The sequence below is a fragment of the Xiphophorus maculatus genome, chromosome 2 (assembly GCF_002775205.1).
Source record: "Xiphophorus maculatus strain JP 163 A chromosome 2, X_maculatus-5.0-male, whole genome shotgun sequence".
NCBI lineage: Eukaryota > Metazoa > Chordata > Actinopteri > Cyprinodontiformes > Poeciliidae > Xiphophorus > Xiphophorus maculatus.
In genome coordinates, this window is record NC_036444.1 from 7,578,074 (window position 1) to 7,600,840 (window position 22,767).

At 38.5% G+C, this 22,767-nt stretch overlaps 1 protein-coding gene across 4 annotated transcripts; it reads left to right on the forward strand.

Annotated features, from left to right (window-relative positions):
- Window positions 1-695: 695 nt before the first annotated feature.
- Window positions 696-21,992, forward strand: slc25a22 (solute carrier family 25 member 22). 4 transcript variants are annotated; one of them, XM_023346333.1, is made up of 12 exons: window positions 696-903; window positions 3,169-3,357; window positions 8,719-8,915; window positions 9,016-9,141; window positions 9,270-9,325; window positions 9,404-9,494; window positions 10,887-10,941; window positions 14,128-14,188; window positions 14,343-14,487; window positions 14,570-14,724; window positions 14,813-14,888; window positions 15,009-21,992. In XM_023346333.1, the coding sequence occupies exons 3-12, from the start codon at window positions 8,896-8,898 to the stop codon at window positions 15,160-15,162; spliced, it is 939 nt and encodes a 312-aa protein (XP_023202101.1). In that variant the 5' UTR covers window positions 696-903; window positions 3,169-3,357; window positions 8,719-8,895; the 3' UTR covers window positions 15,163-21,992. The 4 variants fall into 4 exon arrangements, with proteins under 4 accessions (XP_023202101.1, XP_005807015.1, XP_023202094.1 ...); XM_005806958.2 differs by lacking the exon at window positions 3,169-3,357; XM_023346326.1 differs by lacking the exons at window positions 696-903; window positions 3,169-3,357 and adding an exon at window positions 5,047-5,271.
- Window positions 21,993-22,767: the final 775 nt, after the last annotated feature.

A 22,767-nucleotide genomic window follows, 5' to 3' on the forward strand; every position in this document is an offset into this window, starting at 1 on the left:
AGCAATGATCAAAACTGTTTGCAGAAGTGTTTCCATTATTTATTCGGCTCCAAACAATTGTCTTGATAATGTTTGTGGTTGATTTCTTTTCGTTTTTTTAACTATTCACTATTGATGAAATAATGATCATTTGAGCTTTACAACATAAATTGTATAAGCCAGGTTTGTTTGTATAGCAAATACATAATAAAAACATACACTCACTAATTATAAAGGAATAAACATTAGATCATCAAAATCATCGTATAACAACCTTAGGCATAAAAAAGCAATTACGTAGCTTTACAGAGTTATTTTGTAAATTCCACCAAACACAGTGCACACACATCAAAATTAACTATATGTTTTTGTCTTTGTTCTATTTTTAAAAAAACCTTTTTTCTGCTCTACAAAACTGCATTGTCAGTGCATCTGTTAGAATAGATCACTGAATAGTTTTTGTGAAATCCATGCATTGTTTTTGGTCTTTAATTTGACGTGTTAGGGCCGCATTCTCAGTCTCAACCCCAATATAGCAGCTCTTGCCATTTTTATATTTTTATCCCACAAGGTCATTGTGCAGCGATGAACCGTCATGATGACGTAGGCTACCGTTCTACCATCCCCCTAGCCCCCAACACCTTTACTGCACTTGTGTGTGTAATTCTACTATACGCCACTAGAGGTCTCATTCAGATTCCCTGCTATGGTTTGCAGCAGCTTCTCTCTTACCAGCCAGTCTGCTCCCCTCCCTGCCTGCCTGCCTGCCTGCTTGCTTTCACTCCCACCTCCTCCACTGGACTCAAATGCTAGTAATTCCCGTAGGTTAGCTGCTATTGGAGTATCAGTCAAATACACAGAGTGAAACCGCATTGATTTCACCCCAGAATCACCCCGGAGGCACAAGCAGCGGAAACGACTCTGGTATGTACATAACGGGGATGCTCGTTGACGTTTCCTTTGAAAAATTCTCTCTGCTTTCCAGTGCAGGGAGTGTATATTTTGAAAATATCACCTGAAGATAACCTAAATACTTATCGTACATTTTTTAGCTAGGTGTAAAATGAAGTTAGCTGCATGAAGCAGTGGCTGGTAATGTTGGGGCTAAGATGCGCCTGACTGTGAGGTTGTCATTGAGTAACGGGAAGGAAATAATTTCCCGTCATGCAGTAAGTGTAGCAGTTTTAAGCTAAAGCGGATTAAATATGCATACTTGGCAACAACGTCGGCTTTAATATTTAGCTAGTGAAAAATGGCTTATGGCCATTACGTGCCATAAAATCGCCGAACCATTAAACACGTACAGGTATATTGACTTTCCGTCTGTAACACAGAAGCGGTGGGTCGGCTGTCATCTTTAAGGGTTGTATAGACATTTGTAGTTCGCTTGTTGTTGGATGCTATCAGCATATTCACACATTAAACTGTGCCATTCTTTCTTTTTGGTAGAACAAGAGGAAGATACTTTCTGGTTGTAAGTTAGAGTCCTAAAGTTCTTTAAAATATACAACGATACATGTTTATAAATTAGTGCTTTACAAAATGAATAATGCTCCTTGAACTATTTGATATTTTCTCAACATGAAATCATAAACCTCAAAGTATTCAATGGATCACCTGACCTGCAAGTTTTTTGCACCCTCGAACAGCTATCTCCATCTTTTTTAATTTACTCTTAGTTTCATCATCTCTGCTGAATGAAAGCATCTCCACAACATGAAGCTTTCACCACTATGTTTCATAATGGGAATGACCTGTTAGGAGCAACCTGGAGAATCAGTTTTCTCCCACTGAAAGCGTTTTGATAGTTGGCAGAAAAGTTCATTTTGCTCTGACTTGACGGAAGCACATGGCTTGTTGCAAATGGGAATTCGGATTGCTTTCTTTCCACAATTGAGGCCATGTTGGTGGAGTGTTAGTGAATACATGTCCACAGAACTGAAACTCGAGTTACCATAGTCCTTGGCTACTTATTTTTGATCAAAGCTGTAATTATGGAGAGCTTAACTGGACAGCCATGACTTAGTAGGTTCAAAACTTGGAATGATATTTTATAAACTAAACTTGATTTTAACTTGCGTGATATTCATGATGCTCTTTGTTCTCCAACCTGTGAGGCCTTCAGAACAGCAGGGGTTTGCACTGTTGCCTTCTGGATTCAAATCCCAACCCGGGGTTTTTCTGCATGGAATGTTCACGTTCTACCCAAGAATGGTGATTTCTCTCTGGGTACTCCAGACTTCCTCCCTTAGTGCAAAAAAAATGACTGTTAGCTGTATGAGCTGGACAAAGTGTGTGTGTGTGTGTGGATGGTTGTTTGCTCTGTGTGTCTCTGTGTTACCCAATTGGTGACCTGTCCGTATCACACAACCAGCACCAGCAGCTATGTGACTGCATAGAAGATTAATACTAATGTAAGCCACACTTCATTTGTAAAATAATTTCTCTTCTGCTCAAATATGCACTACTTTGCATTGGTGTAGCACACAAATACCAGTAGATTACGTAAAAATAAAATAATAAAAAAAAGTTAAAGTGGCCTGCATATTTTACAAGCCACTGCACCATCAAGGGTCATTATTCTGTAACCCAAGGCATCCACTGCAAAGGCTTCAAAGCCTTGTAAAACATACACATGGGAATATTTATTAGCTGAGCAGGATGGCAGAGGAACTTGCAAAAATGTATTTATTTTAAAACTGGCACTGGGAGCCTTACTTGTACATGTATGGAAAAGTTCAGGCTATAAGTGTGATAAAGCATTCCAACTACTTGGAAATAATTAATGAGGTGAGTCATTCTTAGGTGTTAGGTGACATCCTGTGGTATCTGCTGGAACTGTTCAGCATTTTAGACCAGAGCTTAGAAAATAGCTTTACTATGACTCATCATACAAACCTTGTTTTATTTTACTAGCTAGACCAAAGGGATTTCACAAAAATGTGCTAAGTATCCCACAAGCAGGAGGCTCACTGCAGGAGAAGGATACTTTTGTATCATCCCTGTGTGAGAGTTGTACCTTCATGTTGCAGTCTGCCGCAATCTGCAAACTGGAAGCAGTTGCAAAAGATCCACTTTTTTTCTCCCTGCACAGAATATTTTCCCAAAGTCATTTGGATGTTTTTGGTGAAATGTGAGAATGTGAAGTTAGTCAGCAATTATTCTTCTCTTCTTTTTTTCTTCAAATAGTAAGAAACCTGAGATTGAGGCAAAAGCGTGAAGATAAAGAAACCCCCAGATGGTTTACAGAAACAAAGCCTCCATGTACTACCTGTGGAGTCAGAGGAAGGACCAAACTCTTCACCTTTCGTCTGCACAAAGAGCCTTTTTCTAAAACATAAAAGCCTGACTCAACCTGATATCATTGGCCCACAACAGGTGATTTCAAAAAGCACTCTGTTGTACTGTTTTAATGGCTGCAATATGATCTCAGAGCAGAGAATCAGTGACACAAAATGTGTTTCTATGCCCAGATCTCACTCTTCTGGCTCTAAAAAATGGTTGGGAGCGAGCTCTCATAAGTATGTATTAAGTTTATAATCCTGATGGTGTAGGGAAGAGGAAATGTTAATCAGATTTGACAGATTTGATATTGTAAATGTTATCCCTTGGTCCTGTACTGCTGTGTAAGACTAAAAATATTCAGTATCTCGTAAATATTTGCAGCACTGCAGTAAAGCATTAAAATAGGAGAACACAGATGGATGTTAGTCTGGAGGATTATGAAAAGCATTCCTTTTATTAACATCTATACGACCAATATGGACACATTGTCATGAAGCTAAATCAGATAGTGGATTATGCATGAGTCATTTTATTACAATAGTCCTTTTGCATTACTTTCTGTTTATACCTCATGTCTACATATCTCAAACTCTGGATTCATTTAAGTCATTCTTTGGCCTTGGACCCGAGTAGATTGTGAAACCCTGAATGGTTGTTTTGACTGTCTTCTTATTTATTTTCTTGTACTCTGCACATTATTTTATTCTGTATATATTTTCCTTTTTTATCTGTTTTTAAATGTGGTAAATGAAAAGAAAATCCATAATGGCGTGAATCACACTTACATATTTTCTTAAAAATAACAAAGGAACTAGTCAAGTTGTCCTTGCCAGCAAGAGCTGCCAAAAAAATCAGCTTTTTACGTAACCGTGAAAATATTTTGGTCCTCTTTTCCTTGCAGAATTGTTTTAATTCAGCCACTTAAGTTTGCGGAATATTTTCCCAAAAGATGTGATTTTGGAAAATATGAGAATGTGATGTTGGTGTTTGCCTTGGAAGTAGTCCATGAATTACATTTTTGTTTGATCTCTTTCATAAGATAGTCATGAATACTGACCTCAACAGAGACAAATGAAGCATACATCCCTTTAGATGTTGTTCTTTTGTGATTCTACTTAAGTCATTGATGCGCTCTGTGGTGTAGCCACTCCTAGGACAGTTTACCACTGATTTGTGTGTTGTCCATTTGTAGATAGTGGCTTTCAATTGTTTGTCTTGCAGTCCCAAAGTCTTACAAATGGCTTTGTAACCCTTTCCAAACAAATAGAGGTCAATGGGTTTGTTTGTTCTTGAATATCTTTAGATTTGAAATTGACGTGTTGCTTTGACCTACTTCATTCAGCCTGACATTACGTGATTTCTTAATGCTAGACATTAGTCAGAAATCAAGCCTGAATTTGACTAAGGAGACTTAACCAAAACATGACGTTAATCCCAATTATTATTAATTACTAAGAGGGACAGGGGTGGAGCCTGTTTCTTTAATAAATAAAATCATGATAGTACTTTTGGTTTTTACTCAGTTATCTTTAATATTACAATTTCTTTGAAAAGAGGGCTGATACATTTTCATAACAGTTCATATTATTAACAGTAATAGAAATATTAATAATGCAATGTAGCTCTAAACAGATGGAGCCTTGCGTTAGATCTGACCACTGTGATCTTGCAGCTCAGAGCATTACCCAATATATCTGCAGAAACACACTTCTGCTGTTGGGAGCTCAGTGTGCAGTGTGTTAATGGAACCAGCACATGTGAGACAGATGAACTGGTATCTACTGCCTGCACTGAGCTAATGAAGAAGCTGCATTTGCTTTTCATTTTCTGTGCTGTCTTCCCAAGTCACATGGGTTCTTTTTTAGTGCTGATTGCAACAATCTTTGTCACCATAGCCACTCACTTCCTTGTATCTTTAGCCAAACTTGAATGTCATTCATTCACCAAGACCTTTACTCAGTCGGCACTTAAGAAGAGAGGAGCAGCACTGGAGCTTAGATTGAGAAGGTATTTGCCTCTGGCTGGTTGATTTGTGTGAAATAAATATGATTTGCATTCAGTTTGTGTTGGAAATAAATCGAGAAGGAATAGTCTGCAGATTCTTAAAGCTTGATTTCGTCTCTTCAAGGTGAGATACCTTAAAGCAGTAGCTCTACCAACTACATCACTTCATCTTTAAATTATCCAAGCATTGATCCTGTTTACTTTTCCCTAATGCATCTGAGTGCAGACGTGCATCTGTCCATTTACTTAGCTGCCTCTATTTGTGACTGGCAGGCTGCCATAGGTTTTCAGTATGACTGCAATAGTAAGAAAATTAAATATGGAAATCATCAAACTTTTCTATTTAAAATAAGCAAATTATGCCACTTGAAATGAAATATATTTAATTTAAATCCACCTTATTATTCAGACTTAAAAACTGTGAACTTAACTGAAGGCCATGAAGCATGCTTATGTTTGGTATGTGTAATATTAAATGTGTTTGCATGTACAAATTACTGTGTTTTAATCATTGATACTGGATTTTCACTAACTGGCAGCAACAGGTTATCATATTTACACGTCATATCATAAAGAAAGAGTTAACAGTCTTATTGAATAACTTGTTCTGATGAACAAGGGTCACAAACTGGACTGCTATGTTTTTCAGCACCATCATTGTGTGTTAGCTCTTCAGCTAATCAGCTGCATCCTATAGCTGCGTTAGTAAGTTGGCTAAAGTTAAGTTCAAGGTTCTGCACTGGTTGCATAATCACTTATTGTGTACTCATCAGTACTTATCAGCTACTGTGGTGCAAACATAAAAAATGAACTTTGTTCAGAAATGTTCAAGAAGGTGAGATTTTTTAGACCTCTCATGAACTGCTGATAATTTTAGGAACAGATATACAAATTTTGATTAACTGGGTGCAGAGTTTGTACTGCAGTTACTTTCAATTCCATTGTCAAAATAGAGAAAATAAATACAAAAAAAATAAATGAATAAGAATAAATATAGTATGCACAAGACAGGCTTAACAGGACCCATCAGAAGTTACATAGTTTTATAATATTTTGATGCGTTATTTAAAATCTTATGCAGAGTACAGTGGACACCCAAGAAAAAAAAGAAATTGTAGCACAGATTTGCCTTGAGTTTGATTTAATAAAGTAAAAATTTCTGTCCATTTTGAGTGCAATAGCTTTAAGATCTAGCAAACTGCCACCCTATTGTTGGTTTTAAAGTGCTGTGTGGTCAACCCACTCTGCCTGAAGTTTATCTCAGTTTGTCAAAAACTGGATTTTTCTTGCAGCTTTCAGCTAGATGTATTTTATGCTCCAGTTCTGAGCATCATTGTTACTCAGACACCCACTGGCTCCATTTCTCCAAGTCTGACTTTTCTCTGCATAATTAGTTGTTTACCATGTTCATTTATCTGCGCTTTAATAATGTATCTATCATAACTTTATTTTGAGGCCAAAGCCTTTTATTACTTTAACACAATGCAGAAATCTTCTACGTTCGGATATAGAGCAGTTTAGTGAGATTGTAAGAGATTCCTTGCAGCCTTGGTTGATGACGAGTTGTTTTTTTTTTTTTCCTGTGGACACTTCACAGTGGACCTAGTTGTGTCCAAATACAGAGTCTAATTGTCATGACAAGACACTGCAGTCAGGCTTAGGCTTGGGGACATGTCCAAGCGCAGATGCAGTCGTGTGGATTAAAGTCGACAAGTAATGTTGATGGCATGGTGGAGAAGGATGGAGATGTCAGATTCACGCTGCATCTCACAAGGTGACAGGAATCTGGACTACCGCCACATTTAGTCTTTGGCACGTGGTTATTCAGTGGTCTAAAAAAAATGAAGTGCTGAGTATGGAGTTAACACGTGTTTGTTCATGGGGAAGTAACTGTCAGAGAACAGAAACTAAAAGAACATGCTGTGAAAGGAAAATTTAGGCTAAATGTCACTGCTGTGAGAGAAAACAGAGCTAGATGTGCAGCAGAGACACACTCTCAGTGACCTCCTCTGAACCGCCTATCTGCTCCTCCTTCCTCCACCCCTGGATCAGCCAGTAAAAGCCTCCAGTCCCCCATCCACCTAAACACGCCAGATGCTGCTGCGCTCAGTGCCAGCTAAGGTTCCCATGAATCTAAAACATCCACTCCTGCTGTTGAGTCTCCCAGAAAGAAGATCTGGGAGAATTTAGGACATTACCGTTGGCGTGTGCACCCACACACACACACTTCACACTGCAAACCCACCAGTCAGCAAAGATCTGAGATGCAAAAGCTGCGTTTACTGAGTCGTGACTCGTGACTGAGAGAGAAACGTTGGGGGAGGGCTGGTGGGAAGGAGAGAGGAGGAGAACAGAGGCAGGTTTTGATTGGTGTATGGAAGGGTGGAGAGGAAAAAAAAGGGGAAATTGGAAGCATCTTTTCACAGTAAAGACCCTCTGCGTCAAAAAATAGTGACACAAATCTTGGATGTGTCGTTTTTTCCCCCATGTTTTCTTTCTGCATGCTACATCTGAAGCAGGCAGATTTAGCTGTGCTTGTTTTGCTCCAGTTTCCCGGCGAAAGCGCGTTTGCATAAAGCACGAGGCTTCAAGGTCACATGATGAACAGATGCTGTGGTGGTTAGAGTTGTTTCACCGAAGCCATTATAGCTTTATGTTAAGAAAACTGTCAGAAACATTTTCTTCTACGGCAGAACTGCTTACAGCGATCTTAGCATCTGCTGTTCAGAGAGGAAATGTGTCTTTTTTGCAGTTAATGCAAGACATTTGCTGTATTAAGGTTTATAGTTTTTTGTTTTTCTTTTTACATATCTTAGCAATTGCCTCATTGTGCAAATGAACGACAGTCACTGGCATCAGGCCTGGTTCAGTTCTGGTTGTTAAGATGTTTTAATTATAACAACCTTCAGGATACAGGAACCATTTTTCTCCCATTTATTTATTTCCATTTTTTTTCTCTGAATAATTGTTTTCAGGTATCACCTATCATTATGAAAGACGTAGCACCACGTCTGATTGTACCTACAGTGGTAATGAAATGTAGTGGTAATGAAATGAAGCTAATTGATTGATTATTTCTTCAAATAACTATTGAGAATCTGGAATCTTAATTTTGTAAATCTGAGGATTTTTTTCTTACAGATTTAGAGCTATTATAATGCCTATTTGAGTGAGTTACTCTGTTTAACACTTTCAGCTATTGTAGTTCTGAAGCTCTTTCGTTACGTTTTGAATATTAGCAATGAACATCATTGATTGGTGTCCTATAATCTTCTCTAATCTCCACAATGATATTCTAGTCGGACCAAACCTAATCTATGTTGATCTGTCACAGTCTGCATCTTAGCTTCTTGGAATGTTTGTTGTCGGTGTGCTGGTCCTGTTTTCTGTTGGGATATTTCTCTATCAGAATCACTTTACTCAAGCAGGTTTTTCTCTCTTTTCTGTCAGATTTACTTGAAGTAGCAACAACTGGATTAAATCGAGTGGGAAAACAAAGGACGACACCACTTTGTCTCACTTAGATAGCAGAACACCACTGGAAATATCATCTCAAAGAAAATAAACATCTCCAGAGTGACCAGCTAACCAACGTGTTTTACTGCGATCAGCCGGGGGTTCAGATAAATGGCTGATAAACAGATCAGGTAAAGATGACTGGGAATCAGGATATTTTAATGATTTCGTGATATATTCTTTTTCTTTTCATTCTTGTAACTTTTTTCTTTGGTCTTCCGTTTCATGCAGTTTGCCTGCCAAATTGATCAATGGAGGGATTGCCGGGATTGTCGGAGTGACCTGTGTGTTTCCCATTGACCTGGCCAAGACTCGCCTGCAAAACCAGCAAAATGGATCTCGCCTTTATACCAGCATGTACTGTATAGAAGCTCTTGCCTTAAATCGCAACAGAGTTCACGGTTGTGCCATATTCAGAACTGATCTGTGTTGTCTTGCAACTTGTCCAACAGCACATGACCCCTGTTGTTGTTGTTTTCTTTCAGGTCAGACTGCCTTATTAAGACCATTCGATCAGAGGGGTATTTTGGGATGTACAGAGGTATGTCGAACACTTTTACTTTAAACTCTGAAACACACAGTTTCTCTTCATGGCTTTCTGTTGTTTTTATTCTCCTAGGAGCTGCGGTGAACCTAACGCTAGTTACACCAGAGAAGGCTATCAAATTGGCTGCTAATGACTTCTTCAGGCATCACCTCTCCAAGGATGGGTGAGGCATCAAAGTGCTGAGAGCCTGACTTACATTCACCTTCTCCTCTAATTCACTCTGAAGATAACTGCCGTGTTTACTAACATATCTATAGCTGAACATATTAGCTGCCTGCGCTTCCACCCCAAGGCTCCAGTTAATCCTTCACCTTTTTGTCCTCTTCTTGAATACTCAGAGGATTTTAAGATGCTACGAACTGTGTGGCTTATAACGTGTCTTGCAAAAGACACATTACTTATATCCCTTAAATTTTACCATATTTTGCTACATTACAACCATAAATGTACATGTAATTATATGTAATTTCCCAATATAAGGTAGCATATAATTGTTAGAGTAAGGTAATACTTGGTTATAAGTAAAAATTATGCATATGCATTTCGCCCCATAAATTTAATCATATTCTTATATTGGAATGGTCCAGTCCAAGTCTAGAGCTAAACTATCAGATCTTTGTAAAGTCTTCACAGTAGCTCTTCATACATGCCCTCCAATCATCCAATTGAACTGAGGTGCTTCTTTAGCAATGAGCTTTTGTGGTTTGATCTCATCAAAGCTTGTAGAAGACTGTCTCTGGACAACTTTCAAGTCAGTTCAAGAAACCTTTGCGGGTGATTTGAGTTAATCAGCTGTTTAGGATGTGACATCACGAGTTTCCAATATTAACTTCTGTCAATGTTCAAAATGTCAGAATCACAAAATTTAGGATTTTCATTTTCTTTAAACCGTAACCATCAAAATTACAAGAAATAAAGTCTTGAAATACTCTGTGTGTGATAAAGCTATATAGTATATACGTTTCACTTTCTGAAATTAACTTTTCATGATATTCAAATTTTTGTATAATGTTCATTCCCGTTTACATTTCTGCATTACTTTGTGTGGCTTGTCACATAAGAACCCAATAACATACACTGAAAATTGTAGTTGTAAGGTGTAGAAGAGTAAATAACCCAAAAGTAGTTAAACGAGTATTAATCAAGGCACTGCAAGTAAAGTCACTTATATATGCACCAGCAACCCTCTTATCAGAAATCTGGTCGCCAGGTAACAAATAATGGTTTCATATCTCAAACATTAGCAACCATTATCTGGTTTTACTGAAAGCAAGAAACCATCGTCCGCCCCTAAAAGCTGCATTCACTGATAAACCCGAAGCTTTCTAGGACATCTATCTTAATCTCCATGGACACAAACATGCAGGCTGATGAATGATTGACTTGTCTGGTCCCAGTTGCTCTCCTTGTGAATTATTAATCTGTTCCTCTTCCTGACATGTTGATACAGAAGACAAAGATTAGCATCACAAGAACAAGCAGTACCTTTTTCTGCTTTCAAGGATGTTAAGAAATAAAGTTGATGTTTGCATTGTATCTTTCTTTTCCTCTTCAGAAAGCTCACTCTGGTCAAAGAGATGCTGGCTGGGTGCGGAGCGGGTACATGCCAGGTAAATGAGGAAAAAGCTGGCGTAGCTTCAATTGCACCCTACTTTCCGCCATGTGAAGCTCCTGACTTTAGCACACTCAGGTTGACTCGGGCTGCTGCCTCATTTGTCTCTGTCCCTGCAGCTGCAATCATCCACAACCACATTATCGCGGGACATGGTAGTCAAAGAAACACGCTTAGAGTCTGTAGACGGTGTGATCTGGGTCTGATAGTGAGCTGTAATGTTCTGGTCTAATGAGCGATCTGCAGTCACTGTAAGGCTGTGCTGTGAGCAGGAAGGTACACGGCCAGCTGTGTAGATGTGTGTGATCAGAGAGGAGACATTGTGAGAGTGCTTAGCCATGTGCGCTGAGTGAGTGAGTCCAAAGGAAATGCTTCTCATCAATGAGGGCAAAGACTTCAAGCCTTAGGACTGTGATTAGATTAAGTGCAGCAGATCTTGGATTACAATCGCAGCTGAGAACGTGGTCGTCTCACCCTTAATCTAGTTAAATAGTTACTATGGTGTAGCTACAGGGAAGGCCGAGGCTTGACATTGAGCCAATTGGTGCCAGTAGATTTACACCAGACACACACACAGTCTCACTCAGTATTTATCTAAATCGAGTTGAGTGGAAAAAGTGAAAAAGTCTTCAGACCACATTTGTCATGTTGCAACTATCAAATTTTATCTTTTTAATTAAGATTGTATTAAAAAAACAACACTAAATAGTGCATAGTTGAAAACTGGAAGGAAAACAGTAAGGGTTTTTCAAAAAGCTTCACAAATTAAAGTGGAATGTAGTTTTATTGAAATCCCCTTTTTTCCAGGCCACCTAAATAATTTAGTTGAACCTTTCTCAGTATAAATACAGTGGTTTTGTGAAAGTTTTAAAGGATTGCTAGAGTATAATAGTGTTAAACAGTAGTGTGAAGACCAAAGGACATAGCAGATAGGTCAGGGTTAGAGTTGTGAAAAAGATTAAAGTAATTATTAAAGGATTATTTTTATTAATCAGCAACAGCAGTGCTCTGTTAATCCAAAATTGTAATACATCTCAAACATAAATGTTTAAGCAAGTAAAAGTGAGGTTTTGGCTTTCTTAGGTTAATATTTATTTGTGAAAAATTATTGGGCAGCAATTATTATACAGAATTATTGCACATCTAAATAAAAACACACATTTTCTCACCTCCTATTTTTATCTGTTTTAGTGAGAATTATAAACAAACAACTTAAAATTTTCCATAAACATTTTTTACTATAAAAAAAGAAACATTGACATATATAACCCTCCTCATTTTCAATAACGTTGATAAAACCTTTTCATTTATGAAGTCTGTCAAGTTTCTTGTTCTGTTGCTGATCAGCTTTTTATTCAGTTATCAAGACACTTCAGAGAGATTGAACTGCCTAAGTTTTCAGGTAAAGCGAAGAACAGGCCATGTTACAAGTCTTTCAAATTTGGCGCCTTTACTTTACTTGGATTCATTGTTGTGCATCAAAATGATAGTCTTTTTGAAAGATGCAGACTTATTTCTGCCCCTCTGCTTGACGAAAGTATTTTTTTAAAAATTAGCAGTAGGTTTGAGGGTTGATTTTGAATCCATCTTCAACCAGAAAAGGTTCAAACAACACATCACCCCATCCATACCAGTACCCCTAATTCGAAGTGGATCACTGATCCAATCATGGCCCCATCTATCTGGGGTAAAGAGTCATAAAGCCTTTGATAAATCTGTCTTCAGATATTTCTTGGCCCGGTCTTCACCTTGGTCAGTGGCGGTCGAGTTTCAGCCCACCTGACAATGTCCATGTCTCTAAGCTCTAAACATCTTGTACTTCTAGCTATTAGAGGCAGATTATAGTTATAGAAAAGGACAGTGCTGAAAGATAATGGCTTCCTTGTAGATTAACACTTAATTTTTCTTTTCTTTGTCAACATGTTTCTTGTGACCCTGTTGACTATTTGCAACAAAACATCTGATAGTTCTGTGATCCCGCCCCGATATCTTATAAATTTCAAGAGTCTTCACTGCTCTGACAGATGTTTGGTAATGTTTGACTTTTCAGAGTTGGTTAAATCTCTTTTGGCCCATTTTGCCTAAAGAAAGAAGCTGCTTAATAATTATGCACACCTTGATATAAAATGTTGACGTCCTTAGGCAACACAATTCTTCATTACACAGATACACATCACCTGATAATCATTAGGCATCCAATTCATCCAGCTTGGAGCTAGAAAATATGACATGGTGAAAATACTTACTTACCTAATAAATGTTGATATGGTGTATATTATAAAATCACATTTCAAGGTTTAAAAAAATTTAACAGAGCTTTATTAAATCTAGCAATCAAAGAGTATAACACACCTGCAAACACTTCAAGACATGGCCGTCCACCTAAACTGTGAACTACACACACATCTGGCCTTGCGAAGAAATATAGTGTTGAAAGAAACCCAAAACAATTCTTGAAGGGAACACAGCAGGCATAAATACGCTCTGGTCAGATGAGACCATCATTTTGCATTGCATGTTTGAAAACTAACTCTGCTCATCACCCTGAACACACCATCATGTTCTTGAAATATGGTGATGTTAGGATCTTGTCGTGGGAATATTTTTCTTTAGCAGACACTGGGAAACCAGTTGAATGATGTTGGGAAAACGAATGAAACCAAGCACAGGGAAAAGCAGAATACCTGCCACAGCCTACAAGAGACTTAATACTGGGTTGCGAACAGGACGACAACCCTAAACACACGGTCCCAGCAACAAGGCTGTGGTCAAAGTCTAAACCTAAATCCAACTGAAAATCGGATGCTCTCCATCTATTTAGGCTAAAATTGAGCTAACTTGACAATAAGAAGATGGAAAATGGCAGTTTAGATGTGCAGAACTGGTAGAGACATACCCAAAGACTTGCAGCTGTAACTCAGGTATTGACTCAGGCGAGCTTAATACAAACCGATGCCAGATGTAAAAAACATATTACCTGTTCCTTTCAGTTAATGATTATAAGCTGATTTGTTGTGGTCTATCAGGTAAAACTTCAATAAAATAATTTGAGAAATGTGATACTGACTTGACAAAATGTGGAAAAGTTCAAGTAGCGCTCTAAATTTCTACTTTTTGAGAGACAAAGCTTGTGCTGCATGCGTGGATGTTTTGTTTGACACATTTTATTTCTGTTTCTTCACAGGTTGTTGTAACAACTCCTATGGAGATGTTGAAAATCCAGCTGCAGGACGCAGGGAGGCTTGGTAAGAGGAAATTGGACACATTTTTCAATATCACAACCTTCAGTGTCATTAGGAAAGAGCGCCCTCGTGTGGTGTTGTTAGAGAATATACATACAGATTTTGTATTGGTTAGCATTAGGAACTCAAGATGTATTTTGTTTCTCATGGACTTTAGCTGCTCAGAGGAAGCTCATGCCAGAGACGGTGGCAGCAGGAACTGTGGAGACAAAGTCCCCGACAGCCATGCAGATCACCAGACAATTACTGAGGGAAAAGGGTATTGCTGGACTCTATAAGGGCCTTGGTGCCACACTGCTCAGGTAAATTAGTGACAGTTTCTATAACAAACTCTGATCCATTTTCCATGCCCAGGCCTGACTCTTCTTTTTGTTGCGTATGCAGGGATGTTCCTTTCTCCGTCATCTACTTCCCCCTTTTTGCTAATCTGAATAACCTGGGGAAGAAAGACGCAGAGGGCCCCGCTCCTTTTTACGTGTCGTTCATATCAGGCTGCGTTGCAGGAAGCACAGCAGCTGTTGCAGTCAACCCTGTTGATGGTGAGCTGCCGTGTTTTGATGCATTTTCAGCAGCATACACACCGATACTTGACTTTTAAAGTCTTAACCTGGGCTTACTGAATTGCAGTGATAAAGACTAGACTTCAGTCCCTGACTCGAGGAAGCACAGAAGACACGTACTCTGGAGTGATCGACTGTATCAGGTGACCTCATTATGTCTGTACAGCTAAAGCAAGTGTGAAGTCTTCATTATTATCTCTGCAGGCAGATTATTAATGCTGCTCCTTTGTTCTGGTGTAAGTAATGACTTATGTCTTCTCCAGGAAAATCATGCGCAACGAGGGTCCTTCAGCCTTCCTGAAGGGAGCCTACTGTCGCGCCCTGGTCATCGCACCTCTGTTCGGCATCGCCCAGGTCGTCTACTTCCTGGGCGTGGGCGAATATATCCTCAGCTTCTTGCCTAAGAAAAACAACTAAGACGCGCCTCTGTTCTGCCTTCCCTCCCATGATGCATTACATCAGCTCCATGAGGATTCGTCTGATTCTTAGAGGTTTTTTTTTTTTTTTTTTGGATCTCATTTATTTTTGTTTTTAAATTGTTGTGCTGAATGTTCAAAAAGTTCAGAAGGGAGCCTTTGTTTTGCCAAGATGCCTGTGGCAGCGCACAAGTTTCCAGTTGGCAAGCTCCGCCACAGCAGCTTTCTGGAAATCATGCTACAAACAGAGGTCTGTAATTAAATGATTTTATTGTACTTTTAAATATGATTGTCAAACCTAGCAAATTAGATGTACTGCCCTTGGCTGCAGCAGCTCTGCAAGCCGTTCAGTAATGCTCTTTGGAGGCTTCATTACCCTTTCAATATCAGAACAACCTGTTGCATTTGATGTGAAATTTCCATTTTCCTCTGCCCTAAATTGAGCAATAAAGTCAAAATCCTCTGTTAGAAATATATAGAAAATCTGGAGTAGGCATGGGCCAGAATGAAATTCTCATGGTATGACAACTATGTGCACAAAAACCATGATATTACTGGTTTAGACATAAATTCTGAAACAACAATTCATAAAATTCTTTTAATTTGAAGCAGAAAATCAAACAAGCATTGCTACTCCTGCTAAAATTATACTACAATGAGTTATGATATTGTTAAATATCAAATATATTATGATTAAGAATATTAATATTTTATTGATAAATGGACACAAGCAAATATGCAAGGATTTAGCTTATTATTATGCAGAACATAAATTATACACATACTTTTGTGGTTTTGTTGTTTAGAGAGAGAAACTATAGTGGTCTACTAATGTTATTAGCTGGTTAATTAGATGGCTAGCCTGCAGCCAGCTGTTGAACAGACATACCAAAGTGTGACAACAAGGGATAGGTTGAAATCAGTTGGCTTTCATGAACAGCTAATTTTGTTCTTTCTTGAACACAAGGGCAAAAGGTAGCAGCCTTTTTAAGCCAGCTGACCAACAGCGTGCAGAAATAGTTTGGGGAGGGGCTTGGAAAAATGTGTTGTTGTTTCCATGGCTCCTTGTTAGAAAAACCTTTAGTTGAAATAACTGTATAATGTAAACCTTCAGTGTAACTTTTTAAAACCATTGTAATACATTGATTTCAGTAACCAGCCCATGCCTAATCTGGAGCTTTAGAGCATTACTTAGAAAAAAGTCAAACAGTCTTTATGTAATGAGAGAATACTAAACAGTGGGAGTCTGGTTCATGCCAAGTCCCAGGGCAGTGTGTTGATGTGATACCAGCTCACTCCCTGTAATCTTTCCTGGGAATCTACTTCCCTTTCCCTGTACAGTAAGTGGTTGTAATGAACTCAGCGGTTCAGCTCAGAGCAGGCTTTGATTGCCTTGGCTTTTTAAGGAGATCAGGTTCCATCTGATATTTAGCTTAGCCACAGTGGTTCTAATGTTTGGCCTCCGAGAACAATGTCTGTTTTTTGTTCTCACACCATGTAACTTCTGATTATTGTGAACAGCCACAAACTATGTGTTGCTGAAGTTTAAATTCGAAACAAAATCACAGTTGAGTGATCATCGAGGAGATTGCCTTTGAGCTTTAAGACCCTTGCGTGCTGAAATGTTCTGCAATCTGTGATTTACTGTGGATTTCTAGATGGTCAGACATCATGTTGTGAAACCTGTAGACGCAGACTTGGTTTTTATTTTGTTTACACAAGAGTTTGCTCTTCATTTTCCAGCTTTGTCCAAACTTGCGTTCAGTGGCAGGACCCAAAGAGCTAATGAAAAATGTTTTCATTCATTTGAAAAGTCAGACCAGCGCGCTCTCAGTGTTGTGTGATTTGTACCAAACATTTCTGCTTGTTTGCTTTATTGGTTTTGTTTGCTTTAAGCTGCCGGGCGTACAAAAGAAAAAAGAACAGCCCTGTCGTATCTTGTTTATGCATCACAACACTGAGGCGCCCTGCCATTGGTGTATCTAGTCGGAGATCAAGGTGACTTTGATGTGTATTATCCAATCACATTCCTTCCTTGCTCCCATTGGTCAAGCAGCTCTTCACTTGTTCTGTTGCACTTCTGATGCAACTTTTTCAGTGTGATATCATCTGTGGGAGTGAGCTTTATTTATAGATATTCCCTCCTAGAAGCAGTATAGCGTTATATATTTGTATGGTTTGTTTTTTTTAGTGTTGTATTGTCTACTTTGTTATCTATATTGTACATATTCAGATGAAATGGACTCTGTTTTAGAATTTATTGTTTTTGTACATTTTGGTTTATTTGCACACCTACCTCTCCACCTTTCCCATTCAATTCATGTTGTGGTGATTTTATGTTAGAATGATAAGTCAAATGAAGGAACATCAAAGAGTTTTTTTATTACTGTACGCCAAGGGGAACACTAGCTGATCTTCAGATGGATTTTTTTTTTTTTTGGAGGTGCCATTTTCCCAGACTATGAGTTAAATCTGTGGGTTCAGCCACTTGTTTGAACATAGGACCAAATGAAGAATCTTACTGCTGAAGTTTAGTTTCCAGTGAATGACATAACAATAAATAAATGCACACTGAGGAAGACGAGCTCTAAGGAAGCTGCTTTGTTAATGTCTGAATGGTGCTTCTTCTACGAGGCTGCTGCAATACGACAGAGGCTGCACTAAAAACCGAGGCGGCTAAACTCAGCCTCTCTCCACGTCTTACTGTAACTGAAAGCCATAAATCAGGGAGGAGACCGCTAGACACCAAGTGGCACCTTTCAACAGTGGAAGCAGACAATAAGTTTGAGGGAGGTGAAAAAAGCAAAAAGACCCACCAACTCATTTAAATTTGGCTTTATTATTATTATTAATATTATTTTCTTTGACATTCCGACTTGATTTTACATGCATTTCTGTTCAGAAGTTTACCTGCAGTTATGGGCATGGATTTAATTTAACTTTTCTTTTTCCAGGTTGGAGAGATGATACTTTGTACAACTATGTTTTTTAAGAACAAGAATTGGGTGCTTAGTATATACTGTATTTTTAACATGGGTCTAAATCTACCCAGGGTCAAAATTACACATTGCATTGGTTAAATGCTCCAGGACCACAAGCAGCAAAGCAGACCCTTACAAAAAAATCCCATGAAAGTCACATGTGACTTTCAAATGTGATCACATGAAAGCCACACATGTGGTTCACACAACTTTTCACATGTGAATGATGTGAATCACATGTGAAAGCACATGTACATGTGTGACTTTGGAACATTTTGTGGTAAAATCACATGATTCCCATGTGATACACGTTTTCACATGTGTATCACACGTGCATTACGTTTTATATGTCTCACATGTGAGACACATTGATACACAAGATGTGAAACCCATGTGGATCACATGGTATACACATTTGCAACACATGCAACAGGTGTGAAATAGTTGAAAATATATACAATTATAAAATAATGGAGCCACATTTTTTTACCATGAAAATTTCCAAATTCTTCATATTATTCACTTTTGTGAGGTCACATGTCAATCTCATATAATTTTATAAGACATAACTGCATACTAAAGTAAACTTGTAGCTATTAATCAAGACTTCCAAGACAAGTATATATGTACACAAACAACAATTTATTTACTTCTGTTTGAAACTGTTGAGAGCCAGAAACAACTTTTAACATCTGAGCATGACACCATACAGATTTGCCCCAAATCAGGCCCAGACAATAAACATGTGGAAACCAGATGTGTAGAAACAGGTTTGATACCATCAGTGCCAGTCCAGAGAGGGAAAACAAAACTTCAGATAAAACCTCAGCGACTGATCCTTCACGTTGTTTCAGGAGAGACTGTAGCATTCGACTGTGAACCAACATTGAGTATCCTTAATGTCTTCAAGGAGGGTGAGAGAACACACACACACACATGTTGGCATTGGTGGCTTGTACAGGGGTCTCCTTATATGTTCCAGTAACCACAGGTGAAGGTGCTGTGGGTGGTGATGCTCAGGTGGGGAGTTTTCCTTCTCCAGTGCTGAAGGTGATGAGGTCTCTGGCTGTTCTGATGTGTTGCCCCATTCATTCCTCATCTGAGCTTCACTGGTCCACTGGCCTCGAAACAAAGCTCATATGACCTTGACTACATTTTATGTACACACACAGCAGAGTCCTACTTTTACATTAGCATGTAATTTACCAGAATGACATGGGGTGCTCTGATCTGCTAAATAAAGCAGCATAACGTGACGTTGTTTGGTGACTATCCTGTGCCAGGCTAAAAAACACTTCAGTTGGTCACATGTGGAACATGGGAACCACGTGTGACCCCATGTGAATTTAATGGGATTTTTTTGTAAGGGGTCCCTCAGCATGATGCTGCCTTGGTACTGTCAGGGATATCACATTGACTCCACTGATCATTCTTTTTAGTGTTGTGATAAAACTAACAATAAGCTTCTAAAGGCCCTGATATCAATTCTACTAAAGATATGAGAGTGATTCTTTAATGTGGGAACTTAACAAGCCAATAAGAACATCAGATATCTAGAATTATGCCTGAAGCTTGCTGAAGGTCTTAGAAAACAAGTGATTCAAGACATTTTGCCAAATATAAATAATAAAACATAGAGAAAATCCACACTGTTTTCAAAACTGTAAAACTGGTTTTGTGATCTATTATTGTTCCAACCTGGAAAAGAGAAGAGCTGAAATGCATCATTAAAAGCCCAACATCAAACATTTCTGCTCTAAGTAAGTGAATGTAAAGTTCTGTCCAGAACCTGTATGCTGTGATTATGGTGAAATGGTCTGTTGTAATGTTGATATTACTGCTTGATTTATTTTTAAACCTCATCCCTTCTCCTTCTCCCTCTTTAGATTGTTTTCATCAGTTTTCAGTTGAATCTCAAAATTCTTCTTGCTTTCTTTTGTTTTGTTTTTTATTCAGCTGTGAATTGTTTCACCGACCTTGTTCATTCGGTTGTGTATGTGCGCGTGTGTGTCTGATAGTGTAGTGCTGTAGTTGAAGTGTAGTTGTTGGTGTGCTACGGTTTCTCTTTTTTTCTCTCTCTGTTTACTCCCTCTGTGTGTGTGTGTTTTTTTGTCACAATCCTCTGCCAGTATGCAGGTTGTGTGCAGAGAAACTTCTAAAAACACCAAATGTACTATTCGGAGTGTGTACAATCAGAGAAAGCACAAGGGATTTTTAGGTATAAGATAGCACATGTTTCTCTCTAAATACTCCACAAGCTGATTTGGAGAACATGTATCAAACTGATTTATTTCTTTGAATCTGTTGCTATAAATTTCTATATAAAAGAAACATATTTATCTGCAGTGCTAGTCAGAACTTTGCATGCACTCATCAAATCGTTACATGTAATTATTTGAGTTGATGTTTTGCCTGGATACCGAAAGGATTCTTGCAAGATTAGAACATTACATCGGACCAGTAAAAAACATTTCTGAAACAGAAATGTGGGCTTAATGAAAAGTGTGTTTAATATGCTTTTATAGGTTCTTATAACTAGATATCAGAACGGTATGTTCCAATTCATTGAATATTTTCTTTTTATAAATAATGGTAAATTATGATTGTTTTGGGATCTTTGTCTTGTTGAAACACCAAAATGTGTTTAAATTTTAACCACCTGACCTACAGTAGGTTGTCACCCTTAAATGCTGGAAAATTGGTTAAAAATGATCAGGAAAGAAGGTGAACTACTTGCAAACTACGCACCTTTATCTCTAATCAGATGTGTGGTTGAAATCTAAGTGTTGTTGACTGTTTTAACAGACACATCAGAACAGATTTTTTTAAGAGATACAGCAGGTTGATGTTAAATTTTTAGAAATCCTTGACTATAAATTTTGTTCGCAATGCTAATGTTGAAATTAAATAAACATTTATTGATGTTGATTTGACCATCTACCAAGAATTGTGGTCAAAAATCTAGCCAGAATCATGTCAGACGCTATAACAGCCATGCTGTCAAGGTGCAACTAGTAAAGAAGAAAATGGGACTCGGATGTACATTTTTTGGCCGTGTGTGGGCTAGAAAAAAAATCCATGATAAATTCAAACTTGGAACCCTATGTCTGTTTTAAAAATAATTTAAAGCTGTATAATTATTCCTCCATGTGTAAAGATTAGCTTCAATTAATCAGAAAGCGTACCCAAATTATTCAGAGTGTATGCAAACATCTGACCAGCACTGTATATTTATCTATGTCTGTAAACCTAGAGGGCTGAGACCCACATGATAGTGTCCACTATGTTAGATATAAGCAGTAAGCCACAAGATGTATATCGCCTACATATTCTATATGAATCAGATATAAGAATGTAACTTAGATATTATGAGATGTATTATAATTATTGTGAAGAGTTTATAACATTTTAATCTGAAGATTTGTGCTTTACACTTTCACTGAAAAATTCATGAGCCAGCTTACTGTTATGCAATAAGTAGCCACACACACTAGCGTGTTAAGAGAGGAGACACTGAATACAACCAAGTAATCACAGCATCACACACACACACACACACATACAGAGTATTATTATTGCAACCAGGAAGCTCAGAGGCCGTTCGGACTCTGGGCTCACCTCGCAGCCCTTGTTCTCTTCCTCCAAGAGGAACCGTGCAATAAAGCACTTTAAAAAACGAGGACCCCCGCCTTCGATCTGCTAAGCCTCTCTATCACAGAGGCCGTTTGTGAGGTAGTGTGGTGAAAGGCACAGTTGTCTGTTAACATTTGTCTGCAACGCAATGGAAAAGAAAAAAAAATATTGTGTTCTGTGTCACAATTTACTGTTCAATAAACTGACTGTCCTTAAATTGCCTGTTGTAGTTGTCTGTCCTGAAGGTTGAGAGCCTTCCACTCATCACTGTATCTGCTTTCAAGGTCCAGCAGTTATTTGACAGAATACAAAAGAACTGACAGAGTGTCTTTGTCTGTAATAGTGCTGTAGAAACAGGAAGGGGAATGGTTTTGAACAGACCAAGGACAACTGTGTGACTCCTCGAGGGCACCTGCAGTGGCTGCCTCGTAGCCACCAGATGTCACTGTGGGACTGCGGTGGAGTTTCTGGGAAGAGAGTGAGCGTCACCATCAGGCACTACAGGTGTCTGTTCATTTTTAGGTGGTGTGACCTGTAAATCACACCTTCTAGCTGCTTTCTCTTATTTTTTTCCCCTAAAATATGCAAACGTCTACACACCGGAGGCTTAAACACAATTACCCTTCCTACCTGAGCTCCTTGTGCTTTCGCTTGATTAATTAAGCCTGTCTAAAAACTTAAAATATGCACAAAAAATTGCTTTCCACCTCATGTTTGGTTTTTGACTTAACAGATCTCATAAGAGGGGGTGCTCATTCATTTTTAATCCTGATTTATTTATTTATTTATTCATTTATCCAGCATTGCTTCATGGTGTTAGCTTGCAGAGTGCTATTTTGCACATCCCTGCAGCATTATTACATCATAGTACTTTCATGTAACCCTGCACGCACGCACACGCCATAACACACTCTGCAGTCTCCCTGTGTGCTTATGTCTTCCTCATTTCTTTTAGAGTCAGATTTCATATTGAGAGACACCTTTCGTCAGAC

Bases quoted from the DNA above. Each gene is read 5' to 3' on its own strand.
- slc25a22 (XM_023346333.1), top strand. From the start codon at position 8,896: ATGGCTGATAAACAGATCAG. The intron at 10,942-14,127 runs GTAAATGAGGAA...GTTTCTTCACAG, and splicing joins GCGGAGCGGGTACATGCCAG to GTTGTTGTAACAACTCCTAT. The intron at 14,889-15,008 runs GTGACCTCATTA...TGTCTTCTCCAG, and splicing joins GGAGTGATCGACTGTATCAG to GAAAATCATGCGCAACGAGG.